Source organism: Canis lupus, chromosome 15 (genome assembly GCF_011100685.1).
Source record: "Canis lupus familiaris isolate Mischka breed German Shepherd chromosome 15, alternate assembly UU_Cfam_GSD_1.0, whole genome shotgun sequence".
Taxonomy (NCBI): domain Eukaryota; kingdom Metazoa; phylum Chordata; class Mammalia; order Carnivora; family Canidae; genus Canis; species Canis lupus.
Window position 1 is genome coordinate 12,031,965 of NC_049236.1, and position 21,972 is coordinate 12,053,936.

Sequence of the window (21,972 nt, forward strand, 5' to 3'; positions counted from 1 at the left end):
CATAGAGGTACAGGAGGAAAGGCATAAAATTCTGTTAGGGAATTGTGAGTAGCGCAGTATGAATAAAATACCGGGTTCAAGGAGGAAGAAATAGCTGATGATACTAGATCACAGGGCAATCTCAGGAAGCCTTGTGGGCCAAACCAAAATATAAGGATAGGGAGTTATTTCAAGAGTCTTTTGCAAGAGAGCAGATTTTTCTGGAAATAGAACTAAGACTGTGAGCTGGATGACAAGGGGAAAAAGGAGAGTGGCATGGTACCACAGGGTTATGAGCAACAGACTTCGGAGTTATACTAGCGTGCATCTAATACAAGCTTTGTGGGTTACTAAACCTGCCACTTCAGGGAATTTTTTACCTCTCTGAGCTTCAGTTTTCCTGTCCATGTAAAACGGATGTTAATAACCCCTGGCTCATGGGTTTATTGTAAAGTTTAAGTGATAATGCATATAAAACATTTAACAGGATGCCTGAGACATAGTAAAAACATGATAAGCAAAATAAGAGAAAAACCAGAAGTGCATTACAAATGAGAGACACATTTTTCCTACTTAGTCCCAGCTTTATTTTCCTCTCTTCTTTGTGTTACTTGAAAGTCCTCATGAATTTGGCCTACTGAGTTCTTCTCAAATAGATTTTAATTTATATTCTTAGCAGGGTCTAGAAAATCTAAGCCCTGAGCAGCATCTCAGCTTCCTTGAATGATTACCCCAGGGCCCATTACCTTCACTCTGTCTGTAAATCAGGTTAGGCATCCGACCCACTCAGGAGAGGAGCTGGGACAGCTGCAGGCCTTAGATGAATTCTCTTGATAGCACATAATCAAATTTGGTGGAGATGGCAGGCTCTCAGAGTCAAGTTGCTAAACTTGGCTAGAATTGGAGAAAACTGGAGTGATTGAATTTAAAGCATGGACCCTGATCGGATATACTAGTAAATGAAGAGTTGAGAACAGAAGCATCATAACCCGAGGGGCCTATCACTGTAGGAATCACTAGCGTATGAAGACATGCTCACCTTGCGCTCAGCTCAGTGAGCCAGAGCCTGTAACCAGTATCACTGACTACTGGTAAGAGACTTCAAGGCCACTTTCAACTGGCATTCTTGTTGAATGCAAATCTGGAACCCCAAGACTAGTTAATCCCACAGCCTCACATTCTTGCATGTTCAATCGCATCACAAATGTAGACCATCACCTATACCCTCCTGTCTGCACTGGTCTGGTCTTGGTTTTCCATTGTTCCCTTCTCTATCCAGAACTTTCCAGTTTTTCCTCTGAAACTCAGCTTCATAGTTAATAATCTCAGTTGGGTTCTCTGGCTTTTAGTCCACTGATTCCTTTACCTCTTCTCTTAATCAAACAATGCTTGGTGCATGATACTGAACAAATATTTGCTACATAAAACAATGAAGTAAGACCACTGATATGGAGGCCATTATTCTCTCCATTTCCCTCTCCAGAGCTGCTCATTCTCTTACTCCACTTACAGAAATATCAGGAAGAGATGATTTTTCACTCTCAATGCATCTTCCAGGCCATTATTTCTTTGTCTCATAACGGGTAGTCCCCACATTTCAAAATAGGAAGGCTTAGGGTAGGAATCTGGTTAGAAATGAGGAATGCCGGGCAGCCCGGGTCGCTCAGCGGTTTAGCGCTGCCTTCTGGGATCGAGTCCCATGTCAGGATCCCTGCATGGAGCCTGCTTCTCCCTCTGCCTGTGTCTCTGCCTCCCTCTGTCTCTCTGTGTCTCATGAATAAAGAAATAAAATCTTAAAAAAAAAAAAAGAGATGAGGAATGCCTAGGAGGGACTTGTCTTAAAGTTATATTTACATTACAAGAAGACTGTTGTTAACCTGAATATTTATTTGTGGTGGTTTTGGAAGTAGGAGGCAAATGGATTCTTTTGGTGGCCCAAGCACATCCAGTAGGTGGCCTTTGATACTACCACTGGCATTTATGTGCAAAGCCTTGTTCCTTTGTTGCTTACGCTCTTCTCTATACCATCCTGTCCTCTTCAGCACTTGCAGGTTCTCACCCATATTAGACTTTATGTCCCATCACTTCAGCCCCTTTTTTTCTAATACAGTCAAATCTGTCTTGTCTTCTCACCTGTGCAGCTACTATCCTTCTTCTGTCCTTCTGACCACTATCATCGATTCCTTGGACTGGCACACTCATGATGCTTAACTTCTTTCACTTACTTGAAAGGTACCCTGTGACTTCAGAATAATTTTTAAATACTTTAACCTGGTTTAAGTATTTAGTCTGGCTTCTGCCTTCATCTTAAGACACATTTCTCATTATTTCCCTTCTCACTCATTGTGCTTCAGCCATGATGAATTCCTTTCAGTTCCAACATTTTACTTGTTCTCTCTTGCCTCCTGGCTTTTGTGCACATTCATATCTGGAATGCCAGAAGTTCATAATTTATCAAGAAGGATTATGGAGGAGTGTTCTAGGTACTGCACATGGAATCAGACAGAAATAAATTTGAATCTCAGCTCTATCATTTACCTGATTGAGATCATGGGTGAGTTCCTTAACTTTTATGAGCCTCCATGACCACATCGGCAAAGTGGAATAATACCCACCTTGACCCAATGGTTGTGAGGATTAAATCAGGTACTGAATGAGAAACAACCCATACTATGCATATTCTGTTCATTCCTTCCTTTCTCTTTTCCCTCATTCTTCCCTCAATCCTTTTCCTTTTTTCCTTCCTTAACTTCTTCCCCTCTATGCTTTTCTTTAAAAAAAAAAAAAAAGGTTTTATTTATTTATTCATGAGAGACAGAGAGAGAGGCAGAGACACGAGCAGAGGGAGAAGCAGGCTCCACGCAGGGAGCCTGACGTGGTACTCTATCCCGGGTCTCCAGGATCACGCCCTGGGCTGAAGGCAGCACTAAACCACTGAGCCACCTGGGCTGCCCCCTTCTATGCTTTTCATTAATGTTTGGGTGAGATTCATAAGACCCAGGGCAACAGGCAAACAATACAAGCCACTGTATGTACAGAATTAGTGTTTTGTAACCTCTGCTCTTCCACAGGAAGCCCACAGCCTTACTTCCCACTCTGGCTACTGAGGCAACCTCAGAAGGACACCAGGGTAGAAGTGAGATTCTGCAGCAAACTGCATGTTATAATGCTCTGGGAGTTCTTAGCAATTTTCTTCAGGCTGCTGTACCTGGAACCAATCTTGTTTTTTCTCAGCCTTATCACTTACACCCTCCTCCTCACACTGTCCTCCACATGCTCCTGTGTCTCTTGGCTTCTCAGTTGAATGCCAAACCCCTACAGGTGAGCCTTGCATCCTTCCTCTACTGTGCTAGTAACCCTCAAGAAAACATACCTGCCTTGGGCAGCCCGGGTGGCTCTGCGGTTTAACGCTGCCTTCAGTCCAGGATGTGATCCTCGAGTCCCGGGATCGATCGAGTCCCGCGTCGGGCTCCCTGCGTGGAGCCTGCTTCTCCCTCTGCCTGCGTCTGTGCCTCTCTCTCTCTCTCTCTCTCTCTCTCTCTCTGTGTGTGTCTCAAATAAATAAATAAATAAATAAATAAATAAATAAATAAATAAAATCTTAAAAAAGAAAAGAAAGAAAAGAAAACATACCTGCCTCTAAGGAGTTTCCAAACTGATCCTAGTGGATGAGACTTAGGAAGCCATCAATAAAGAATCAAGAATTACTGCAAAATGTGGGAGCTGAACAGGCCTGGAATTGTCAATGGCTGATCATAGAAAAGGCACAGTTTGCGATGGGTTTTGTAGGATTAACAGAATTTTGAAGACATAGAAATGAGAGGCATTCACTGCAGGGAAACAGTGTGAATGGTTTGGATGTCATACATTCATGAGAGGGTACAGTGAGCCTATGGTGGGGATGAATGTAAAGAAGTTCTGGGAATTATGACTGGAACATTTTGCCTTTTCTCATGTATATGTTTTCAGAGGAGTTCCTTTGTGAAGAATGAGCGTGATGACTTAGCAAAATTTGCCTACACAGTGTATTTGAAGTAGTATTTCCCAAAGTGCTTCTGTGGAAAATTAGTGTCATGAAATGCTCTGTAGAAAAATAATAATAATTTAAATGAATGTTGAGTATTCTTTCCTCTCCTTGAATATTTATAATGCATATTAACTTATTTTAAAACGATCTGAATTAGCCTTATAATACAAGCCTTATAATACACTTCCCTAGGAAAAGCAGGCCTCCCCTGTTTATTTAAGTAAAATATCAGTCTTCAGTTGCCCTCAGGCACTTTTTTTTTTTTTAAGATTTATTTATTTATTTATGAGAGAGAGAGAGAGAGAGAGAGAGGCAGAGACACAGGCAGAGGGAGAAGCAGGCTCCATACAGGGAGCCCGAAGTGGGACTCGATCCCGGGACTCCAGGATGGCGTCCTGGGCCAAAGGCAGGCGCCAAACCGCTGAGCCACCCAGGGATCCCCTCAAGGCACTTTTAAAGTCTGTAACTATATTGCATATTTATTTTTAAAAAAATTTTTTTTAATTTTTTAAATTTATTTATGATAGTCACACACAGAGATAGAGAGAGAGAGAGAGAGAGAGAGAGAGGCAGAGGGAGAAGCAGGCTCCATGCACCGGGAGCCCGACGTGGGATTCGATCCTAAGTCTCCAGGATCGTGCCCTGGGCCAAAGGCAGGCGCTAAACCACTGCGCCACCCAGGGATCCCTATTTTTAATATTTTATTGACTGCTTCCCCACCAAAATATAGGCTCCATGAAAACAAACACATGCCAGTCTTATTTACCATTATACATCAAGAATCTAGCACAATGCCTAGGCATAAAATAAATGCTCAAAATAAGAGTAAACAATGACTAAAACTTGTTCATCTTTTAAATTTGCATTGTCCAAACAACTGGTAAAGGATGGGGCTGGAATTTGAACAAAGTACTGCCAACTCTTGGTCTCTTCTTTACCATAGATGGTGTGGTTGTTATTCCCAGGCACTAGGAGGAGTTCTTGATGTTACAGTTTTTCTCTTCCTGCTTATTACCTTTTGAAGCTTGAATGATTGTCTAATATGTCCATATTTTTTTGTTTGTATCCTTCAGGCAAAGGCTGCCACCTAAAAATGTTTACTACTACCGGTGCCCAGACCATAGGAAGAATTATGTGATGTCCTTTGCATTTTGTTTTGACCGAGAGGAAGATATTTACCAATTTGCTTACTGCTACCCATATACATACACGCGCTTTCAGCATTACCTTGACGGCCTGCAAAAGAGAAACATGGACTACTTCTTTCGGGAGCAGCTGGGTCAGAGCGTGGTAAGACCGAGTCAGAACCAGGCAGCCTTGGGGGAGGAGCTTAGCAATGGGTTTTTATAGAATGGAAATAATGGATATTGATGCTTTAGCATATGCTCTGGAACTTCTAATAATTAATTTCATTGTACCATTCTTTGCCTCTGTGGAAGTCACAGAATAAGATATGAGGCAGATGCCTGTCCTGAATTGAAGCTGATGGTGCTCTCTCACAAAATACAGAAAATCCAGTGAGAAAAGAAGGAGGCTCCTACTAGGTGTCACAAGCATGTTGAAGGCATGAAAGCATTTTATGAGTGTAAACCTCTGAGATAAAAAAAAACAACAACAACAAAAAACAAAACCTCTGTCTTTTAATGAATTCAGCTTGCCTGCAGTCACATTAGCAGATGGTGTACAGTTTGGTTGTGCTGCCCACCATGTGCTCTGTCTCTGCCATTCATCAGTTCCTAACCCTTCTTCCTTTCCAGGTGTAGTTCTCTAGGTCTGGAGATTTCAGTCTTCTATTATTCTATATTAGTTTCCTATTGCTGGCTTAACAAATGGTCTTGAACTTGCTGGCTTACAACAAAACGAATGTATTATCTTACAGTTTAGAGAAAGTCTGAAATTGGTTTCACTGGGCTAAAATCAAGATATCAGCAGGTCTGCATTCCTTTTGGAGGTTCCAGGAGAGAATTTGTTTCCCTGTTCTTCCCAGCTTCTAGAGGCTGTTTGCATTTCTTAGTTTGTAATTCCCTTCTACCTTCAAAGCCAGCAATAGCTTAAGTCTTTCTCAGGCTAGGTATTCGACGTGTTAGCGGACTCGATGATCAGGTCTTTGGAGTAGAATCCTGTAAGGAAAGGCATGCCTGTTAATGCGAGGCTTCCGATAATCAGGGAGGTTGTGGTGAAGGGAAGGACTTTAAATAGGCCACCCATTTTTCGAATGTCTTGTTCATCGTTTAGTTCACTCTACCACTGAATTTCTTGCCTCCCTCTTTTACTTATAAGAATCCTTGTAATTATGTTGGGCTCACCCAGATAATCCAGGATAGTGTCTACATCTAAAGAACTTTAACTTAATCACTTTGGTAAGTCCTTTTTGTCATGTAAAGTAACAGATTCACAGTTTTCTGGGATTAGGACTTGGACATTTTGGAAAGGGGTGCATTGTTCTGCCTATCATTGTTCTCTGTGGCCAATGATACTTCAGCTACTTGTAATGAATAAGCAGGTGATAAATTGTTTTTATGTTTTATTCTTCAAAAATTGTGGATTGTGCCTCTCAAATCAGTATATAGACTACTCTAAAGATCCTAAGTGAGAATACTGGTGGCATTGGCAGATAATATGTACTCGAGGTTCTGAGATGTGTTGGTGGAAAAGTGGATTCTTCCCAGTGACTGTGAGTTCCACCTTGAAGGGAGTCCCACTTTAAATAAAAGTTTTCAAGACTAGACTGCTTAAAAGACAGAGTCTAATCCAGGATACACAAAGAAGGAGAGAAATAGAGAGAGTCTGTATATGGCTCAGGTACCTGAGAGTCCAATCCGTTCTCAAAATCTAGTGGTCATGATGATATTCTTATAGCCTGAGATTCTGTATAAGATTTTACTAAATATCTTCACTAAACCCTCTTCCTAACTGTGCTTCTGGTGGGTGCCATGGGTATCTGGTGCCTGTATATCTCAAACTGAGAATTGGGACACATGGTCTATCAGTCAGCATGCTAGCAGGAAACAGATGGCAGCCTCACATTAGGATAATTTGAGGAAGGCTTAATAAATGGGCTATTTACAAGGTGTGGGCAGTGTGTAGGAAAACCACAGGGTATAGTTTATTTCCCCAGGGCTAGTAACAGCCCAAAGGGTGTAAAGGGAAGAAATGATTACCAGAACCCAATAGTAGAGAGTCGTGTAGCAGGCCACCTCGAGTGGATCAGTGACCTTCACTTAAGGCATAAAGTTAGCCTGAGATGACCCCACAGGGAGGGAACTGAGAAAAATAAATACATAGAACTCATTCTCTTATTCTCCTCTGATTTCCTTCTCGGGGTCCCTACTGACCAACCCAACCAGAAGCTAGAGGACAAGAGAGCCCATTGAAGTAAAGATTAAGCCACGCTGGTCAAAGAAAATGGTGGAGAAGGGCAGAGAGGAAATGTAGAAAAGCAAATAGAACATATTAGGCACACGTAGATTAATCGACAATTTATTATTGGAAATAGTAAGATTATCTGAGATGCGACTGTCAGAGAAAGGAGATGAGTGTTTGCCAGATATGAATTGTGATATGAATTAAGACAGTGAGAAGTTCGTGTAATACTTGTGACTTTTAATCTTAAGAGCAAGAATTGTACATTTCATTCCTGTGTCCACCCCAACCCCTTCTTAGATTTATGCCAAGTAGAATGTAGGTGCATACGGAATGGCTATTAAATGAATTGTTGAATGAATGAAAGGATGAATTCATTGTGGATCCAGGATGGAATTATACCATCAGATCTTTGTTTTAGGAAGCAGGATAAAGAAAGTAGGGGAAGAATGGAGAAGATGCAGTTACATAGCACTTTCTCTTCTATTCCATTTCATAGAACTCATATCCACCTTTCTCTAAAGTAAGGTTGAGACATGAAGTCTTCATTTTGTGTGACCATGTCTCCAGCTAAAAACTGGTAGTCCTCTAGATATGTAGGAGAACTGAAGGACAGTTTTGAAGGACAGCCTGAAGTCTCTGCCACAGGAAGCCTGAATCCCATTTTCAACACTAATACCAAATTACTCATCTGACCTTGAATGTTACTTCCCCTTTCTGGGAACAAGTCTTTCATCTACAAAATGAAAAAATTGGACTTGAATAATGTTTTCAAATTATTCTTTGAAACTCCTCAGGAAAAAACAAAACAAAACAACAAGTAGAGACCCTTGTCCTACTTTAGGCCTTGTGAGGAACACTGTGGGATATAAAACAAATCTTGGTGTACTTCCAGAAATGTATTCTATACCTGAGGAAATAAGACATATTCAGACAGAAATAATATTTTAAGTATATAATTAAGGATCTCATAAGTTATTTGGAAAAGTAATGGTCAGACTAACCATCAGGGAGAAGATAGGCTTTATGCTGAGTCTTAAAAGATGAGTAGGAATACTAAATGCAAAGTTGGGGAGAAGGCAGCCCAGATGGCAGGATATAGCCAGAGTCATTGCATGGTGATAATTGTTTAGTATTGGGAATCTTCCAGTAGAAGATGGGGATAAATAGGAATATTAGGGACTAACTCTAGAAAGCTTTAATTGTCGTATTAAGGAATTGTGAGGAGGGGGCAGGGAAAGGAACTAGAGCTATAGCCTTTATTCAAATTTAACACACAGATGTGGGGTCAAGTACTAAATGTATATTATCTTTTATACATAAAAGAGTAGGCAAAATTATTCCAGTTTGGAGAATAAATAATCTAAGGCTAAAAAAAAATAAGTTACTTACCTAAAACAACATGGTTAATTCATATTAGAGACAAGGTTGAAACCCGTGGCTTCTAACACTACATCCTGGCATTTTGATGGACCACTGATGCTTTCTATATCAGACTAATAACTAAGAGCCTCAGTAGGTTTTTGGCAAAGGGATTACCTTATCCAAAGCAGCATCTTAAAAAAGTAAAGTTAATGGAAGCACAGAGTGTACCTGTGCTGGCTAAACTAGTTTAGGGAAACTCTGTGGGTTGCACGTCAAAGCAGATGCAACTTTAAGGCTTTCTGGCATACTTTTCCAGATAGGACAATTCTTCATTACCAGGGTGTTTGGTATGGCTCATGTCTGAACGCACCACTATAATTAGTTAATCCTTATTCCAATTTGGAGGGAGGATAATTATAAGTGGGAAGGCTAAACATGCCAACATCCACATCTTAGGGAAAGTGAGCAGAAAGCAAGATTTTGAATAGTGCTGGAACTATTAATCACCATGTCCATAGCTACTATTGCTACTAATTATGTCATCCAAAGTGGAATCTTATTTTCTTGTTCACTGGTGGCCCCTTCTAACTTCCCCAAACAAAATCCCTTTGAACATGCATTAATGCTGCAATATGACATTTAAGATAAATATATTATGGGAAAGATCTTTTTTTTCTTATTGTTTTAATACCCATATTGAGGTATAATTAATATACCATACAATTCACTCATTGTAAGGATACAGTTCTATGATTTTTAGTAAATTTATAGTTTTACACTGTCATCACAATCTACTTTTAGAACATCATCTACTTTTTTCCATCATCCCAAAAAGTTCCTTTGTTAATCCTCACTTCCATTCTGATCCGTAGCAACTACTGATCTTTTCTAACACTATAAATTTCATTGCTGAACATTTTATATAAATGAAATCTTTTGCATCCAGCATCTTTCACTTAGCATTATATTTTTGAGGTGTAGCCATGTTGTGCCATGTATCAGTAGATCATTTTTGGTGCTGAATAGTATTCTATTGAAAAGATATATAGCACTTTTTTTTTTATTATTCTTTAGTTGGCAGACATTTGGATTGTTTCCAGATTGGGGCTATTATGAATAATAATATTATGAACATTCATATGCATACCTTTTAGTAGACATGTGATCCACTTTCTTTTGAGTAGATATCTAGCAGTGGAATCATTGGGTCGTATAAGAAAGTTCATGTTCAAAGTCAAAAAAAGAAAAGCTGTCACACTGTGTTCCAAGTTAGTAGTGTTCCAGCAATGGTAAGAGGGAGGGTTATAGTTTCTCCATGTTCTTGTTAACACTTGGAATTATCTATATTTTTTATTGTAGCCATTTTAGTGGGTATATAGTGGTATCTCATCGTGGTTTTAAATTGTATTGCCCTACTTGACGGGATGAGCACTGGATGTTATATGTTGGCAAATCAAACTCCAATAAAAAATACACAAAAAAATTTATTGCCCTAATGACTAATTATGTGGATTATCTCATCATGGGCTTATTTGCCATTCATGTATCTTCTTAAATGAAGTGTCATTTTAAATCTTTTGCTCACTTAAAAACACTATGTTGTGTCCTTATAATGAGTTTTGAGAGTTCTTTATTTTAATTCAAGTTCTTTGTCTGATACATGCTTTGCAAATATCTTCTTCTAATCTGTGCTTTATATTTCATTCTCTTAACCATGTCATTTGAAGAACAGAAGTTTTAAATTTTGAAGTTAAATTATCAAATTTTTTCTCTTATGGATCATGCTTTGGATTCTCATCTGAGACTCTTTGCCCAACTGAAAACCACAAAGGTTTTTTCCATGTTTTATTATTTTTTTTTCGCTTACATCTCAATCTGTGATTGATTTTGAAGTTTTTTGAATTTTTTGAATTATTTTGGTATGTATGGCATAAGGTAAGGGTCTAACTCATACTTTTTGCACATGGATATCCAGTTGTTCTAGCACTGCTTGTTGAAAAGACTAACCTTTATCTGTGAATTACCATGGTTTCTTTCTCTTTGGCCTCTGCTCAGTTTTTCTTTTTCTCTTTCCTAGTTTTAAGCCTGGATTCTCAAGGAGCCAACCCTGTATCTCTGTAGGTTAGTGGTCAGCTGTTACTGGGCTGAGTTTGTGCTCACCCACCCTGAGCCCATAATATTTCCATCCTCTGTCAGTGTATCTGTATGTGGGTATGGGGAGCACAGTCAAAGTCTGGGCAATTTTTAAGTCTGCCCTGTCTCTTACTTTCCCTTCTGTGTTGTGTTTATCATGAGCATTTACGCAGCTTCGAAGTAGTTGAGGAGTGTGTGACTGGCTTGAGCCTTCTCAGGTCTCTACTAAGGCTGCACCTAGACTCATCCAGGGATATGTTTGTCCTAGCTATGCAACTGCAGGCCCTCCTTGCTTGCCAACCTGTGTGATGAGTGTTTCCACAGACAGTACTGCTTGGTGGGAGCACTTTCCACTTTTCCAAACTGAGTCCCTTTGACCATGACAGAGAAGCTTCCAATCCTCCTTAGAGTGTGGCCTGCCCTAACAGAACCCTGCACTCACCAAGCTTGGGGCAAGATGGAGCAACCACAGCACATCACAGATTCCCATTCTTATTACCCAAGGTTCAGCAGTTTTTTATGCCAACAGTTTTGAGATTGTTGTCTGTCTTTGGTCAATTTCCAAAACACTGAAATGGTTGTTAGTTTTATCCAGCTTTTGTTTTGTTTTGTTTTTTGGAAATAGGGTACCAATACACTCCTTCCGACGTAGCCAAAGTAGATTTTAATTGACAAACATTAAGGTTTTTTTTTTGTTGTTTAAAGATTTATTTATTTATTTATTTATTCATGAGAAACACACACACAGAGAGAGAGAGAGAGAGAGGCAGAGACACAGGCAGAGAGAGAAGCAGGCTCCACGCCGAGAGCCTGATGTGGGCCTTGATCCCGGGTCTCCAGGATCACGCCCTGGGCCGAAGGTGGCGCTAAACCGCTGAGCCACCCGGGCTGCGCAACATTAGTTTTTCAATCATACAACCCTGTACTGCCAGACACAGTAAAATACAGTATTATTTTCATACACCACTGACTAATTAGATGAATACCTAACTCTGTGTGTGTGTGTGTGTGTGTGTGTGTGTGTGTTGAAAGGATTAGATGGAGAGCCATTCCTGTACATAAGGATACTTTCAGAAAGGAAGTATCTCACAAAAAACAATAATAATAATCTGATAGTATATTTTAGAGAATCACTAGAAATATGGGGAAAATATTGTCTAGGTTCTGACACTGGCTAGCTCTGTGACTTTGAGAAAAGCACTTCTCCTTTTTGGGCCTCAGAAAGTCAGACCAGATTATTTCAAGCATCCTTTTCAATTCCAACATAAATTATGATTCAAACATTCATGATATCCTAATTGTATGTTCTGAGTCACACATCAGCCTGCTGTAATGTTGCTTCTTTATCTTTTCTTTATTTTATAATATTGGTAGTTATTGAGTGCTTAGCATGTGGTAGGCTCAGTGCTGTGACCTTCATATACATTATGTTACTCAGTCATCACAACACTCCTATTATGTGATTCATACTGTTATTGAGTGCTTGACATTGAACCAGCATGGTCTAGGCTCTGGGGATACAGCAGTGAAAACCAGGCAGAAATCCATGCCTTCATGGACTTATATTCTAGTAGGAAGAGACAGGCAATATTTGATAAATGAGGAAAAAGGATGAGTTTTGGAGTGAAGGATTCACTTAGAAGAATTTAAGCTCTGAAATATATCAGGATTATCTTCTTCCATTTGCATTTTTAAAAACTGGCATGTAGTGAGATCAAGTAATTTGTCTATACCATGCAGTTGGAACTTGAAGCCAAGCCTTTGTAGACTCTTAAAAAATGGACTCTAAACCAGTCCTGGATAGGAAATATTCTATTCACCTGTATATTCATTTACTAAATTCTTGCAAAGTCATTCTACAGTACTACCAATATCTGATGAGTACTTTCTGCCTGGCAGGCTCTATATGGGGTGCTGGCAGCAGACAGATGGAACAAAACAGACCTTATCCCTGAATAACATTCAATGTAATAGGCAACACAGATGTAAAAACTAATAATGGCAATAATGGTAAGAGACTTGATATCATAGAGGTAGTGGGCAGAAAAGGGGCACAACGGAGGAAACAAAGCCTTAGGGAAGAAGATATCTCAAATTGAGAATCAAAATACTGATACAGAGGCTGAGACACATGATGAGTCCTGACAGTTGTGTGCAGTTCCAGACGATGAGAGCATGAGATCAGCCTAAGAAGAAGAACAGAAGGAGTAGTGATGGGGAAAGAAGGAGAGGTAGAAGGAGGCTGGCCCAGGAGTGCCTTGAATGCCAACCTCCAGAACTTGGACTTTATCCTGTGGGCAGTGAGGAACCAGGCAGGAAAGATCATGATCAGTGCGGCACGTAACTCTTCTATCCCCAGGCTGCATTTGCTGGTGACAGTGATCTAGAAGTCATGTTAACTCCTGCCTGTCCTTCCAGGTGGCTTTCCCACCTATGGACAGAGATATTTGTTAACCAAAAGTACCTGAGGGAAAATTACCACAAGACACCACGTATAAAAAAGGAGAATGCCATAGAAATGCCTAGAAAAGCTGGTCTCTCTGATCTTAACACCTCACATAATCTCTAGAGTTGGCAAAGACTATAAGGGTCACATTCAAGTTTAGCAAATATATTAGGAATCTTCTATGGGCAAGGACCCAAATTGTATAGACCAATGTCTTCTCTTAACATTCCAGAACTATGACTTTTCAGCCTCTGCTCACACATTTCTTGAGGAGCCTGAGCCCCATTTCAGAGAAAAAATCTCTGCCATTCCCAGAAAGAGCCACCTCCCTGTAAACTTTCTCCTTGATTCTAACTCCACCCTCTGAGTCTGCTTCTCGTGTACTTGCTCTTTAGCTCCTGGAGAGGTCTGCGAAGATAGCAAGCCGGTCACCACACACCCCTCACGAGTCTTCTCCAGGCTAGTCCTTTCCTTCTTCCTCTGTCCCTATAACTCTATATTTCTGCAAATCCTATCATTTCTGAACTTTGTGCCTTCTTTGTTGTTCTCTGGACATAATCTAAGTTAATTTCCTTTATAAAATATCAGAACTGGGGCACTTGTGTGGCTCAGTCTTTTAAGCATCTGCCTTCAGCTCAGGTCATGATCCTGGAGTCCTAGGATTGAGCCCTGCATTGGGCTCCTTGCTCTGTGGGGAGCCTGCTTCTCCTTCTCCCTCTGCCTGCCACTCCCCCTGCGTGTGTTCTCTCTCTCTCTCTCTCTCTCTCTCTCTCAAATAAATAAAATACTTTTAAAATATCAGAACTGAATATAAAATTTTATAGGCAATATAAGCTTCCTGCAGCAGAATAAGACTATTGCCTAACTTGCTCTGAATGCTAAATCTCTAGAAATGTTACAAGAGTTTACATTAGCTTCTTTTAGCAGTGAAGTCTCCCTGTAGTTGATTTTTGTTGTTGTTGTTCATTAAATAAGGCTATTTTAATTCCTCTGGTATTTTTTAAATAAAACTTTTATTTTAGAATAATTTTAGATTTATTTATTTTTTTTAAAGGTAGACCATCTCCTGGTGCCATCATGATGGACATGGCCAGTCAGGTACTCCTGGGTTCTGGTGTCACCATTGTGTCCTAGCAACTTATGTACATGAAAGTGCTCATCCAGGTGTAATATGAGCTTTTCCTCTAACAATAAGACAAGATATTTGGGGGCAACAAGTATGTTAGCTTCCTCATCTGTTTTGTTATGTTTAGTACCTTATGAGCGTTGATGCGAAGCATTCATAGACTTAGCTCCAAGACGGTGTTCAGGAGTCCTTGGAACTGTGGTCCAGGTTAAAGTTTGACAGCTTTACCAGGAGTGTGAAAAGGTTGAAGAGATAGGACCTGGGAATGTACAGAAAGAAGTCACATCTTCCTTCAACCAAGTTATCAAGGAGACAACTTGAGAGATGATGACTTGTTCTGCTGCAACCTTCATCACACAACCCTCCCAGGTGATCACTCTGAGATCTGTGGTACCATTCATAAGCAGAGAATCCAAGTACTGTGGACTTTGTAACTCTATGGCGACCACGTATTGGGAAGAAGGCATCCTAGGATATTTTGTGGCTCTTATTTTTCACCTCTAAGGGGACATCGTTTCATTATAGCTCTGAAACTCACCAGCCTACCTTGACAGTACCTATGCACTGGACAATGGGTTTCCACCATGTATGAAAGTTATTCCCAAGCTGTCACAGAATTTTTTGCCAGTATGTTGACCTACCTGTTTGCGCTTATCTCTAATCTTATGGCTGTCAACAACTGTGAGCTTGCTGGTGGATCCCCTCCTTATTCCTCAATATGTACTTCCTAGATAGATTGCTGGTGCATGCTACAACAAGAGAGAAATATGAGCTGAGGAAATAGTTTTTCCGCATAGTCCCCTTTGAGTAGACTTATTGTTGTGACCTGAGAATGTTAATTTAAAGATGTGGGACAGGGACAATGATATTGTGGCCCCAGATGCATAGAATTATAGGAAAGAATGTTGATTTCTATATAGTGTGGCACACTTTTAAAATAATCATTTAATCTTGAGAAAATGGGGAAAAATGAAAAGATAATACTTCACCTAGTTTCCTCTAATGTTAAAACCATGGAACATTTGTCAAAACAAATAAATTAACATTGATACATTACCATTAACTAAACAACAAAACTATATTCAGATTTCATCTGGTTTTTCACCGATGTTCTTTTTCTGTCCCAGGATCCAATCCAGAATACTGCATTAGCCTATAGATTTTAGAAATATAATTGTGACCCCTTATACTTGTCCTACCATTGGTTTTCACCCTTCATTATAGCTTGCTGTGACCATTTTGATTCTTGGATTCTCTTACCTGTACCATTAGTGTCTTCACTTAGATTTTTTAAAGTATGTAGTTTTTAAGTATTAATTTAAGTCAAGTATGTAAGTGTTTAACAGGATGAGACCCCTGAGATCAGAGATCCGTGCATATTATCAGAGACTTCTCTGGAATGCCTAAATTGGCATTTTTAAAAATAAATTCTGTATCAGTCTCTGAGTTTGATTATGCTTCTAACTCCAATAGCGTAAGTTACCTAAGTGAACAAGATTTTACCTGCCTTCAACACAATTCAATTAAATTCAATTTAGGTTTAGGAGCAAAGTGGGCAAGTATAAGGAGATTGGAAAAATTTAAGATATGAATCCTGGCAGCTTCTACAACAATCCATATAGGACTTGTGAAGAAAAGCTAGGATCTCAGAAAGTAGCTAGAGGAAACTGATGGCCCTGTGGATAGGAAAGTCAGGGGACAGATGACAGTAACACAAAAAAAGAAACTAGAAAGGGCCAGCACCATTCTTATCAGCATGGTAACTTCAAAATAAAGTAGCTCTCTTCCATTTTTTTTCTGTTTTTTTCTGTTCCTTACCCTTTGTTCCTTCTTCCCCTTTGAAGTGAAACATCATGGAAGTGCAGCTGGCAATATGACCAAACAAATGTATGAAAAATAATTACATCTTTTTGGCTGGTTTTTAAATTGAATAATTGTTGGAAGTTAGTAATCTCAATTATCATTCCCTAATCCACCTCTCAGGAGAGTTCTGTGGACCCCCATCTGTACCAAACCTTGTCCTGATCAGACACTCTAAATTAAACAAGCTTAGTAGTTTTGGCTCCCTTCCAGCAGGCCACTTCACAAGTCACCACTCTCTTGGCATAGTTTTTGCTATTCCCGCCAAAAAGAGTCTCAATTAATTGGAGGCAGATATATCCTCCCAGCATCTGGTGAGGGACTTTCCAACTTACCCGACTGCTGCAGGTAGCTCATCCATTCCAAACCTCAGCACTGGGTGAGCAAGGGCCTGGAGAGGAGATGCTGGGAATCGTGACCCTGGGTTCTTCACTGCTGGAATAAGGAGGCCCATGTCTGATTTACTCATGCTGCAGAGACTGACCCAGATTGCCACACGTCTGCTCCAGACCCAGGTTTCCTGTCAGTGAATGTATCACCATCACTCCATTTCCCATGCCAGAAACCTGTCCTACTTAACTCCTTTCTATTCACTTCTTGCATACTGTCTGTTACCAAATATGATCAAGGCTATAACTCAGTATCCTTAGAATCTATTCCTTCCTTATCTCTGTTGGCAGTGCCCTAGCTCAAACCATCAGCATCTCTCAGGGAATTACAACAGCTTCTTTAGCCAACAGGTACAGGATGTGAGGTAGAACAGGCCTCTAGGCTCTCTCTCTATTCTGCTCATCTAGCTACGTCAGCATTATAGTGGTAGCAGAAAGTCCCAGCCTTCCTTCTAAATTTGTGCTCCCCTCACTGCTTCACTGATCCTCTGGGACCTACCTGACCAAGACACAGTAGACTTTTCACCGAGTACTACCTAGCTAGCTAGGCAGATGGCATCGTTTGTGCTAGCAGACTGCTATTTTTAGGCCATTCATTCCTCTCCCTTTTATAACAAAGACATGTTTTGAGCCTTATGCCATCAACCTACATAACCCTCTGCCATTCCTTATTACTCTCATCTGCCTACTTCTTGGACAGTTCCCTCAATCATGGGGAGCTTTGGTCCATTATTGTCTTTTCTACCCAGCTGCCACCATATTGAATAATTTCAGTATCCCTGAAAATGACCCATTGAACACCTTGTCTCTCAGTGGTTTAAGATAAAATAACAAATTCTTAGCTTGGTCTGTAAGATCCTGCGTAATCTGGCCTCTGCCTACTTCTTCAGCCTGTCTCATAACCCTGTCATTTTGCTCTCTCTGCTCTACCCACACTGGCCTCCCTGAAGTTCTTTCTGTCAGCCATGGATTTTCTCTCTAGCTTGTATACACACTAGCCTACATACCTGGAATGTTCTTTTTCCATGGCCCTTTGCCTGGCTACTTTCTATTCTGCTTTCAGGATCCAATTTGAACATTACTCACTCCTGAAGTTCTTCCCTGATGCGCTACTCCCCAGACTAGTTTGAGAGACTATGTTATATGAGTCCAGCTGGAAGCTCAGCAGCTGATACCTCAATTGTCCACTGCAGCCCACTGTGTCTCACTCCCAGATATGTCTGCAAAGTTTGCTTATTTGTCTATTCTTTCTGCAAACATTAGCTAAGTAACTACAAGGCAGTGAGAATAAAATTAGATGCCTAAGTCAGGAGTGTGAGCTGTGTGGCTTAGAACCCTGACTCTGCTACTCATTAACTGTGTAACCTTAGGCCAATTACTTAACCTCTCTTTCTTCATAAATTAGTGCCCCCTCCCTTCAAAAGATATCCAGAGAAACCCCCTATTCAGTCAGAATTTAAGTAGGAAGATCATCAGAGCTAGAGCCATATTGGGATTTTAATTTTGGTTCTGTCACTTATATCTTGACATGTCAAATAACCACTTTAAACTTCATCAGCAAACTAGGCACTATAATTTAGCTTTAGGTCATTGTCATGACAAGACATTTCTAGCAGATATTAGATAACAGATGTGAAAGTGCCTCCTGCATTGGCTGTAAATATTTGGATATAATGCATTTGCAATACTGTTTCCCTTAACAGACTCTAAGCTCTCCTGAAGGTATACAGTTTGTCATATAAAAATGAAACCAGCTAACATTCAGAGTAGTTACTCCTTGTCAAGTACTATTCTAGCTACTTTACTATCATTAATCAGCTTTAGCAACTTTATGAAACAGATACTACTATTATCTCAGTTTTGCTGATGAGGAAACAGGCAAATAGGAATAGGAAATAGAGAAGTTAAGTAACTTTTTCAAGAGTATACTACTTATAAGTGGTAATACCTGTGTAGAAAAAAAAAAGATATAGGTTATTGGTTGGGGATAGGAAAGGAACTATAGGAACATGGAAAAGACTCCTAAGAACTGTATAGGTGAGGTAATATTTTAGCTCTTTTCACCCATTAAGTCCTCCAAGATAGAGCTCAAATATTATATACCTTTTATACAAAAAGGGAAAAGGGTGAAATGAGGAATAAAACACATCTATCAACTAATTCTGATGTTATCTCTTGGCTATTCCTAAAAGGCAGAAGTACCACAAAGACAGTGGTTGGAAACTGAGAAAGGCAAGCATGACTTCTTACAGGCTCTTAGGGAAAAGAAAATAGAATCATCTGCAAATCATTATTATCCATTTTCTAACAAAAATGTCTTGTTACAAGGAGACTTGATAAATGAACTGGATATTTTCCTAGAATCCTATTATTAGCATTCAAGGAGATTGTTTCTGTGCTAAAACATCAGATCACTGGGATCCCTGGGTGGCGCAGCGGTTTGGCGCCTGCCTTTGGCCCAGGGTGCGATCCTGGAGACCCGGGATTGAATCCCACGTCGGGCTCCTGGTGCATGGAGCCTGCTTCTCCCTCTGCCTGTGTCTCTGCCTCTCTCTCTCTCTCTCTCTCTGTGTGTGTGTGTGTGTGTGACTGTCATAAATAAATAAAAAAATTAAAAAAAAACAAAACATCAGATCACTGTCTATAACTTTTGACCTTGTATTTATTTGGCTTAAACAAGGTCTCAAAAATGTAAGATTTTAGAGCAACGTGCAACATGATGTTAGCCTCAGAATTGATTTAGACTGTACAATCTTACCTTCAAGAAGTTCACTTTATGTTACTTTTAGTGACTGTGACAACCAGTAGTGGCTTGGGAATAATATGATGGGGCATGTTGTTCACAGGCCACAAGAGAGACAAAGCACAGAGCCTGGAAAGAAGAAGGTTACTTACAAGTCAGCCTACATCATGGCAGTTGGAATTGGAAAATCCAGGTGGGGCTTGACTGATGTCCCCTGGCTGGAATCTGTGCTCCTTCCCAGAATAAGCTGTTGAACTTCCCAGGGAATCCTTTGGCCAGCAACGCATATGAGGTTGCAGTAACCTTCTTCCAGGGCTCTGCTTGTCTCTGTAGGATTATTAACAGATGTGGAGGAGGGATGAAATAGGTCAGGTGCTACCTGCCAGGACCTCCCTGTGGTTCATCATTCTCCCAGGAGGTTGCTACTGCCATTTCTTTTCCTCTATCAGTGCTGACCTCTGATTCCTCCTCTTCCTGCTTCCTTATTCTCTTTTTTATTGGCAACAAAACAAAACAAAACCTTTAAATGTGGATTTATCTGTAAGAAGTAACGCTATAAATTTCTTAGTTTAAATTTCTTAAACTCCTATGTTTCCTATAAAACATAGGAGTATAGTATATCTTTGTGATCTTGAGTTAGTCAGTGGTTTCTTAGATATGACACCAAAAGCACAAGCAGCAAAAGACAAATTGGATTTTGTCAAAATTAAAAACTTTTATATACTGCAAATGATACCACCAAGAAAGCTAGAAGACAAGTTATAGAATGAGATAAAATATTTTCAAATTATGTATCTGAAAAGAAACTTGTATCAAGAATATATAAAGAGCTCCTACAATTCAGTAAAAAGACAAAAAAAAAAAAAAACCCACAATTTAAGAATGGGCACTGGATCTAAGTAGACATTTCTCCAAAGAAGATAAAAAATGACCAATACGCACATAAAAGGATACTCAACATTAAAAAAAAGGATACTTAACATCATTAGCCTCAGGGAAATGCAAATTAAAACCATAGTGAAGTGTCATATCTCAGCCTCTTAATAATAAAAGAAGGAGGACAATAACAATGTTGGGGAGGATGTGGAGAAACTGAGACCCTCATATATTACTGGTGGGAGTATAAAATGCAGTTGCCTTGGAAAACATTTGGGAGTTCCTCAAAATGTTAAGCACAGAATTACCCTATGGCCTAGCAATTCCACTCCTAGGTATACATTCAAGAGAATTAAAAATGTATGTTCACAGAAATTCCACAAAAAGGAATAAAGTACTGATGCCTGCCATGATGTGGGTTGTATTCCTCTTTGTGGCTGTACGATTGCTGGGTTCAGAGTAAGTTCTCAAGAAATTTTTGTTGAGTACATATGTTAGTTCATAACTCTCTTAAAAGGAGAAACTGAAAAATTTTCAAATTCCTTGTTTGCCTTCCCAAAGAGATATCATTTCAGAAAAGGGAACATAAAAATCCTACCTGGCTTTCTACTGGATTAATTTATTAAATGCTGTACTCCTTTTTTTTTCTAAATTATTTAACTTCATCCTCCAATATAATTTGATTTCTCTGATTTATTTACCATAGTTTAGCATTAAAAGATAATTATTTGCTGAGACGAGAATAGAGGTATTCTCTTCTCCAAATTGTATTTTATAGAAAAGGCAGTTTCCAGTATATTTCCTACATTAAAGTGGCTAATAATAAGATATTAATATGCACTGTAGCTACTCGAATCAGCTTCTTCTTTTTCATTCGATAATATTCATACATATTTAAGAGTTTCTTAACTTTGTCTAACTAGGTCAGCAGAATATTACCCAATCTTAATATTGTTTGTCCAAGCTGCCTATATTTTACAGGAGTTGGGAGGGGAGACAGATGGCTAGGATTTTCCATTTCTTTTTCCCATTTGTGATGCCTATGCTACAAGTGGCTGAAGTCATGAAAGTTTAGACCTAAAAAGACCCTGAAAGATGTGTCTTCTAACACCTTCCTTTCCTAGCTAAGGAAACAAAGAGATCTGTAGTATCTAGGAGTATGACTTAGGTTTCCTGATTTGGAACCTCATGTTGTTTGCATTTCGTCAGAGTGCTTTCGGGCATATTATTTACCATTTTCTCCCCATATACCATATGTCAGGCTCTGTTTTCATCCCATGTAATCATTTCATCTTCAGGACTAATAAAGGGTTGCTGTTATTATTACCTTATGTAAGTGAAGAAACTAGGGCTCAGCTCACATAGCCTAGTAAGTGGTGGAACCAAGATTTGTATCCAGGTCTTTAACCTGTATGCTGTCATTCTGCATAGGTCCTTTCACTGACTACTCTTTGTTATTGTGAGGACCTAAGAGGATCTTGGAAGTGCTCACATGGCAGTGAAGAGGGCTTTATATTCTTGAGTTTCCAGGGTTCTTCCTCAGGACGAAATTGTCTTGTAGGACTCTATTTTGCCTCCTTCCTGGCTTTCCTCATGGCCTAGCCTGCCTCCATCTTCTCCATGCCTGTGTCACTACCCTTGTTCTGGGTTTCCTGCCTTTAGCCT

General features: G+C 39.7%; 1 protein-coding gene, 1 long non-coding RNA gene and 1 pseudogene across 14 annotated transcripts in view; 2 read left to right on the forward strand and 1 right to left on the reverse strand.

Moving 5' to 3' along the window:
- Positions 1–21,972, forward strand: part of AGBL4 (ATP/GTP binding protein like 4) — a 1,422,311-nt gene that overhangs the window by 933,747 nt on the left and 466,592 nt on the right. For all 13 annotated transcript variants that reach the window (XM_038558098.1, XM_038558102.1, XM_038558088.1 and 10 more), the window contains one exon: positions 5,080–5,296. In XM_038558098.1, coding sequence (XP_038414026.1) covers positions 5,080–5,296 — 217 coding nt within the window. The remainder of the gene's footprint in view (positions 1–5,079; positions 5,297–21,972) is intronic.
- Positions 11,636–19,779, reverse strand: LOC111098971. The gene is made up of 4 exons (XR_005370235.1): positions 19,584–19,779; positions 16,635–16,819; positions 14,570–14,698; positions 11,636–13,298 (listed from the first exon to the last, which is right to left on the reverse strand). It is a non-coding gene; the product is annotated as an uncharacterized LOC111098971 (long non-coding RNA).
- Positions 14,373–16,247, forward strand: LOC100685139 (annotated as a pseudogene).